This window comes from Palaemon carinicauda, chromosome 9, assembly GCF_036898095.1.
Source record: "Palaemon carinicauda isolate YSFRI2023 chromosome 9, ASM3689809v2, whole genome shotgun sequence".
Classification (NCBI taxonomy): Eukaryota; Metazoa; Arthropoda; class Malacostraca; order Decapoda; family Palaemonidae; genus Palaemon; species Palaemon carinicauda.
In genome coordinates, this window is record NC_090733.1 from 129,870,790 (window position 1) to 129,879,482 (window position 8,693).

At 31.9% G+C, this 8,693-nt stretch overlaps 1 protein-coding gene and 1 long non-coding RNA gene across 2 annotated transcripts in view; one reads left to right on the forward strand and one right to left on the reverse strand.

Moving 5' to 3' along the window:
- LOC137647147 (uncharacterized) overlaps positions 1-8,693 on the reverse strand; it is a 550,063-nt gene that overhangs the window by 381,556 nt on the left and 159,814 nt on the right. The gene's annotated exons all lie outside the window — the stretch shown is intronic.
- LOC137647336 (uncharacterized) overlaps positions 1-8,693 on the forward strand; it is a 91,861-nt gene that overhangs the window by 9,329 nt on the left and 73,839 nt on the right. Inside the window, exon 2 of the mRNA XM_068380736.1 lies at positions 4,744-4,796. Coding sequence (XP_068236837.1) covers positions 4,744-4,796 — 53 coding nt within the window. The remainder of the gene's footprint in view (positions 1-4,743; positions 4,797-8,693) is intronic.

Here is an 8,693-nt window from a genome sequence, read left to right on the forward strand (position 1 = left end):
CCTTTATTCAAAGAAGATTCAAAAGAAAAGTTTTATTCAGACAATATTTAGAAGAAACGTTTTAATTTTAATAATTGTATTATCAATAAATACAATATTTAATAAAATTAATTTTTTTTTATAAATATCATAATAATAATAGTAACTATAAAAAACAATAATGATTTCTAAGAGAAACTAAGGGGAGAATAAGAAAATTGCTAAAGAAGGATAAAAGTAACACAAGTAGGCTTCTACTGAAGAGAAGGGACTATATAATCATCCTCTGTCTCTGACATAATGGCTTCACGGTAATTGAATTGTCCATGGGTGTTAGCTGCGCTGTATGTAGTCTTGTTAAGTAATTAGAACCGGCCGCTAATTGCCGTTTGGCGTAAATGCGTACATATTTCTATATATAGAAAATAAAAAGCACACGGACTAGAAAGAGATAAAAGGCTTTAAACATAGCTCGTTGTACTTTACAAAATCACTTTAATATGTTACAAATGACAATTCAACAACAATTACTAAGTAATAATAATAATAATAATAATAATAATAATAGAGAATTTTATGTATCCGTAAACGAACACGCACGTGCATGCACGCAAAACTCACGCAACATGCGTATATATAAAACATTCGCTTCTATTATATACCAGTGTACGAGACCAGTCAATAACTATGGCTACGTATTTAGAGATATAAACACACAGCGACTCTCATCACGGTATGACTACTTCCCCTCCCACTACCCGAGGGATGGGGGAGAGCTGAGCGCAAACGGGATATATATATATATATATATATATATATATATATATATATATATATATATATATATATATATATATACATAATATAATATATATATATATACATATATACATATATATATATAAATATATATATATATATAAATATATATATATATATATATATTATATATATATGTACACATCTATGTATATGTATATATACATATATATACAGTATATATATATATATATATATATATACATAGAGAGAGAGAGAGCGAAAGAGAGAGAGAGAGAGAGAGGAGAGAGAGAGGAGAGAGAGAGAGAGAGACTTGTTCTTTATTATATAGGGGAGATCCATTCTATTCATAGGATAAATTTCTTGCAATGGAGAGGAAAAATTACTAATATATTACTTAACAATTTTGAAATTATCGTCATACCACATCATAACCATTACTTTTTTATGGATAAACTGAATGTATAATAATTATTACCTATTATATAGTAAACAGTTCATGCAGTGTATAAACCTTCAGCATTGAGATTTGAGAGGATGCTGTCAAAGGAAGCTCCTAATATTCTTCATATTATATCTTCAGCTTAAAGTTACATTGGCTATTAAGAGGCTGTTTTTCAACTGGTTATAAACGAATAGTTAAGCAATATTCCATTCACCTGAAAGTGTACAATTAATATATGCATAGTGTGTATAATATAATATATATATATATATATATATATATATATATATATATATATATATATATATATATATATATATACACATATATATAAATATGTGTTGTGTACTTTTTTGAATAATTTTCATGATCTTGAAAATCTATTGTATTTATTGAACGACGGTATCAGGTCTTATTAACAGATCAGTAATAAGGAATTTAATAAACTGCAAATATTCGTCTAACAAGTCAAGATGAGAATCACCTGCTCAAAATCCAGACAGGAGAACAATATAATAAATGGTAAAATATCAAAATCAAAGCATTTTCTCTTCATATGCAGCTCTCCTGAAATCTTGAAAGACTTCATAAATGTACCCATTTTTATGCAACTGAAGAATAGAAAAACAGAGTAAGTTCCAGCAAAGTGAAGTAGCAATCAAGAAAGATTCCTAGAATTTCAAGTAGGTACATGTAGTTAAAGAAAAAATTTACATTTAAAAAAATGGTATAGTGGATTCAATTTTCTTGATCTATTAACAATCACAAGCTAGATCAATGGATTCAGCGGCCACAGGTCTATACTCACGGTATAAGATTGATGAAAAGAGTAACATGATCTACACAAGCAACAAGATTGTTTTCAAGGGCAAAACCACAGTGTCATTCGGAATCTAATTTCTTCTTTCCATTATCTCTAACTTCTGTCAGTAAATATTATAAAAATAATAATAATAATAATAATAAAAATAATAATAATAATAATAATAATAACCTATTCCTTGGACGACTGATCAGGTATAATACATCAAAAGTGGAGTAACCAGTTTTTCTCTGTTATTTCAAATCCTCAATCTCCCTTTACGCCTTTTTAACCGGTCCTCTACAACCCACACATTAGTACTTAACAAAGAAAACCACCGCTAAAACCATTACACCATTACAGTCTTTGATAAAGAGAAAAACGACTTATGATGATAATGAGGATAAAAAAGAAAGATGAAATAATATCGCTTAAGAGGCAAGACCCACTAACGAGCTTCAGCAGTCCACAGTGGCTCTCCGAAGCGAGAAATTTAAACAAAGATGGAACTTTTTACTGACAGAGAGAGAGAGAGAGAGAGGAGAGAGAGAGAGAGAGAGAGAGAGAGAGAGAGAGGAGAGAGAGAGAGAGAGAGATATGAATTTCTTCGAGAAACGTCTGTGAAAAGATGAGGAATTTTAGCGCAGCGCAAAACTGTGCGTGACGTTGGTCATCCAACCTTCAAACACGGGGATGGAGTAAGATAATATAGGAGAGAGAGAGAGAGAGAGAGAGAGAGAGAGAGAGAGAGAGATTCGACAAAAAATGATAAGAGAGAGAGAGAGAGAGAGGAGAGAGAGAGAGAGAAGAGAGAGAGAGAGGAGAGAGAGAGAGAGTAGAGAGAGAGAGAGGGGGGGGATTCGACAAAAAAATGATAAGAGAGAGTCAGCAATAAAAAATGATGAGAGGAGAGAGAGAGAGAGAGAGAGAGGAGAGAGAGAGAGAGGAGAGAGAGGAGAGAGAGAGAGAGAGAGAGAGAGAGGAGAGGCAGGGGGGGGGGATTTCAACAAAAAAAATGATAAGAGAGCAATAAAAAATGATAAGAGAGAGAGAGAGAGAGAGAGAGAGAGAGAGAGAGAGAGAGAGAGAGAGAGAGAGAGAGAGAGAGAGAGAGAGAGAGAGAGAGTCAAACAATAAAAAAATGATAAGAAAGAGTCAGCAATAAAATGATAGAGAGAGAGAGAGAGAGAGAGAGAGAGAGAGAGGAGAGAGAGAGAGAGAGAGGAGAGAGGAGAGAGAGAACGGATAAGAAGAGAATGAAGGCACTTTGGACAACACAATGCAGTATTTACCTTGGCTTCTCTAAGTGCAACTGATATTTTCGTTTAATGGATATAAGTGAAATATTTCTCCTTTTTATTTCGTCTTAGCGGAAACGTGGCGGTTTCCCTTTAAGAGAAGGGAATTCTATTTTTTTTCAGGGAAAGAGAAGTTTCTAGATATATTTGATAAACTCATATGAAGGGTTTATTATTATTTTTCTTTTATTAAACAACGTAAAATTATCCGAGCTTTGTCATATTTCTCGTTTTTTTTATGGACTTCATTTTCCATTTATAGTACAATATACTTTCTATATACTGAATTTTTACAGCTATGTAGTCACAGGAACACACACACACACACACACACATATATATATATATATATATATATATATATATACACACATATATACATATATCCTAAAACTACATAAAGGATAGTTACAAAAATCCTGCTGAGAAAGGATTCAGACAGGGAGACCTACATCTCTCCTACATTATTCTCAGTGTGTCTAAAAGTTGACATGACTTTACTTAGTGATTCATGGGATGAATTACAAAAGATGTTAGAAGATTTAATACAGAAAGAAGAAAATGTTGGACTGAAAATGAATATGAGTAACACTAAGATCGTGTTCGATGAGAATGCAGAGAAACAATAAATACGGGTTATGGACGAACCTCTAGAGCTTGTTAATGAATATACGTTTCTTAAGACAGACAGGAAGTGTTTCCCCAGGACATGAGACCGAAATTAAAAAGAAGGATAAGCATGGGATGGAGAGCCTTTCTGATAAACGAAAAGAGATTATGAAACGTAAAATGCCACTTTCTCTGAAAAAAAAAAAAATTTCATCAGATGGTCCTACCAGTATCAAAACTCAAAGAGCTATGGAAAAATAATAATGGAATAACACTAAGTGACAGAAAGGGAGCAATGTGGATACGAGAGCACACACTACAGTAGAGGATATCTAACATCATGTAAGAAAAAGAGATGAACAGGGGCAGGACATATAATGAGAAGGACAGTTAGTAGATGGATATAAATAATAAGAGAATGAGGTCCCTAGAGATTGCAAGAGGGGCAGAGGAAGAAAGGGACGACGATGCATTGACGAGCTAGGAAAATTTGCGGGTATAGACTGGCATAGAAAGACCATAAAGAGACACGAGTGGAAAGACATGTCTGATGCCTTTGTCCTACAGTGGACTAGCCACTACTGATGATATATATATATATATATATATATTATATATATATAATTATATATATATGTGTGTGTGTGCTTGTGTGTGTTTTGTGTGATATAGATAGGTCCACATATGTATATGTAAATATGTGTTTGCATGAAACCATTCAACCAAAATAACTTGTTCAATGAATAAAAAAAATCTAATAAATCAAAGAGTTATTGGAAAACTCTTAGTCAAGTAATTGAACCTTTTATCAGGTTTTTCTTAATTTTCAGTTTATTGTATCCCTAAAAGACCGATGAGTTTTGGCCTTATTGCCCAGATGAAGGTGAGAATTGACAAGAATATATTAATTGGGGACACGATAGAGCTTTTCTATTTACTCTTTTTCTTCACTAGGATGCGGAGATTGAAAAGGGTTTATCTCTTCTTTCCTATTGCTATACTCTACATTTAAGGGGTCGGTTGCATGATACACTCTCTCCAATGCCTTCTATCAAAAACATACTCCTCCCACAAAACCTATTCTCCCCCATATCATCCTTCACCTTATCTCGTCATCTAATTCTCTGTCTCCCAAGCCCTCCTCACTCTCTCCCCACATGTGTCCACCCCCTCTCAGTTGTGACACTTTTATCGTTTCTGTTATCTTTACTACGCCTGCCATACTTTCTTATTTCATTTTCCCAAGAAGTCATATTCCCATAATCCACCTCAATATTCTCATCTCTGTTCTCTGAAGCTTTGCTTACTCTCTTTCGTCTTAGAGCTCACGTTTTTATCTTATTCTCAACTTCAGCCTCACATCCTCCATCCTGACTTGCAGTAGTCCCAAGTGTCTGAATTCTTCAAATAAGAGTTTTATACCCTTGGCCCATTTTCTCCATTAAGAGATGAGAATGGAATGACTTTGTTGCCATTAGCTCTATTCTCCACTAGGACGTTGGAATAGGATAGGAGATGTTAATTACCTCTATTCTCCACTACGACATTGGAATAGGATAGGACGATATCAATTAGCTCTATTCTCCAGTAGGAACGTTGGAATAGAAGAAGAGATATTAATTGGCTCTACTCTTCAACGGGACGTTAGAATAGTGTAGGAGGTTCCCATTAGCTCTAAGCTCTAGTAAAACGTGAGGATAGAATAGATTATTTCCATCAGCTTTACCATCCAGTAGGGCGGGAGGATAGGATAGGATATTTCCATGAGCTCTACTCTCCAATAGGAGATTGAAATAGAAGAGAGGACGTATATTGATCAGCCCTACCCCTTCACAGTTAACAATTTGCCGTAAAATAAATAAAATATTGCCAGGAATTTACCATTTAAAAAACGGATATGTTGACGTAAAGGAGTGATATTACGGGCACCAACCCGTAAAAAGATAATAAAGTACGGGAAAAGATTACGGTCTCTTGTATTTTACTGAAATACAGGTAAGAAACGGTATATTTTTGCCAGAGAATTTCCGATTAAAATCACGTTTTTTTAAATGTTCAGTAGATGTGGATAAGATAGGCTTGCATCCATTAGCTCTCTTCTCCAATCTCCACTCTATTCTCAACTCTTTCGCTTATCTGGGATATCACGAGTCATAAAATTATAAGTACGAAGATATATGCTTCAGGGTTTATTCCTTCGCGAAATTCTTGCCGTTATCTGTAATGGGCGTTTTTTCGTTCGTCTTCCTGCGTAAATCATCTTTCATTAGAGTGGTGTTTTAGAAAGCAAGCTTAACAAGGAGGTGGTGAGAAGATGAGCCAAATCGGAGAATGGTTAGGAAACGTATGGAGGAATAAAAACGTTCTGCTGCAGATACGTTTTGTTTAAATGTACCTGGTAGTTTTTATAATGTTGAATATGACAGACTTAAAAAAAACGTTCTGCTGCAGATACGTTTTGTTTAAATATACCTGGTAGTTTTTTATAATGGTGAATATAATGTTGAATGTGACAGACTTAAAACTACTGAAGTTAAAAAAAAGAAAAAAAAAGTCGTTTGCTAAACATAAATTTGATTTTATTTTTCAACCAAGTATCATTCATTGCAATGACGTTTCAAATTTAACCTGGTTTGATATCAAATTAAATATAATATTTCACAAGTTGTAATATCAATATACTACTAGCAATAATATCAATTTAATTACATCAATTTAACTGCTTATTTACAATATTTGTTTTATCAATTAATTTTTGATTAAAAACTTGAATATACACCAATTTCAGACTCGTATCAACTGAGTTAAATATTCCCTGCATATTTAGCATCAGTTTATATCTAGTACCCAATATATCCTGATAAGTATATATTTAGACTTCATATCCTTTTACTACGGATAACAGATTAATTCTGATTACATATTGATAATAACATTTCATATTTAAAACACATTTCATAATATTATCTTTTTAACTTTTTGAATTAATTTCTATGTCTTATGAAATTATATCAATTTCAAACGGATATAAATCTTATACCTATATCATTCATATACTAGATCAATTTTATAATGACATCAATCTACCTTCAATATCAATCTGATCTAAGATAAATCAAAACAAGGCAATTAATTAAAATCTTGGCGTAATACAGTACATAGGCTATTTATTTGAGAAAATGTGAACTGTTAAAAGGTAAATGGAAAACACGGAGACCTGAGCATCCGCCAGGTATGAAATTTCGGATAAAAAATGCAAGACTAAAATACAGAATAGAAGAAAAAACGTTTGTACTGAGGTTTGCCAAAACAGCCGAGCTATTGGAGGGGTGAAAATTGCGAAATGTCCTATAAAATGTAACGTTGCGAACAGACTGGCCATCAGACTGACTGTGTTTTATTGCATTCCTCGGACTTGATATGAAAATGTCAGCCTATACTTAAATGCGAAATACCCGTTGTCCGTGCAAATGGACACCCCCCCCCCTCACCCCTCCCCTCACCCCACCTAGACCCCCCGTAACCTGCCCTATCTAACAATCCATTTCCACAAACCCCCTCCCCTACGAAAAGGTGAATCCGAAAATCAATCTAGTGAGTGACACCTCACAGACAAGAGGAACAATTTGACAAGATAAAAAGTTTCAGGGAGACAGTTTTTCTGAAATGTTAGAGCAAAATACGTAATTCTTTTCCCCATTTCTCTAATTATTTACAAGGAACGATTTATGGTTAGAAAATGTTCTTGTCATCTGGAATTTCTTCTTATGGCTGTGCAATGATCTATGAAAATACTTAAAAGCTATTTATTCTTGAAATGCATATTTTATGTTAAACAAATGCATTAATATTTCCCCATTGCTATAATTATATACTTCTAATGTTTAGGGTTAGAAAATATTCTTATCAGGAATTTCTTCTTATGACCTGGGCTTATTTATATATACTATATATATAAATATATATATATATATATATATATATATATAATATATATATATATAATGTATATATATGTATGTATATATACACACACATTATATATATACATGTATGTATATATATATATACATAAATATACATGTATGTATATGTATACATATACAAATATATACATGTATGTATATATATAAATATATATACATGTATGTATACACACGTATGTATGTATGTATAAACATACATGTATGTATATATATAAATATATATATACATGTATGTATATACATATATATACATATATGCATAATATATATATATATATATATATATATATATATATATATATATATATATAATATATATATTCACAGACACACACACACACACAACACACATATATAATATATATATATATATATATATATATATTCACACACACACACACACTAAGATATATATATATATATATATATATATATATATATATATTATATATATATATAACCAGAAAAACTAAGACATCTTTTCATGACACATAAGCTAGAAGATATTTTAATACATTTATTATATAAAATAACTTTATCATTGCTTCAGTATCAATAAAAATATAATAAATACACTTAATTGTAATAACATTTTGTTCTGTTTTATTTCGAATCTAATTCTTCACTGGTAGGAGGACGGATGATTCATAATATGATTGTATGAGAAACCTAATTATCAGGGTGTTAATCGTTTGATGAAACATGCAATTATCAGGATTCTATCTCCCGAAATTAATAATTGTTTTTAATAATCAAAAGAGTTTTTTTTGTTTCCTGTTGAATTACTAAAAAAA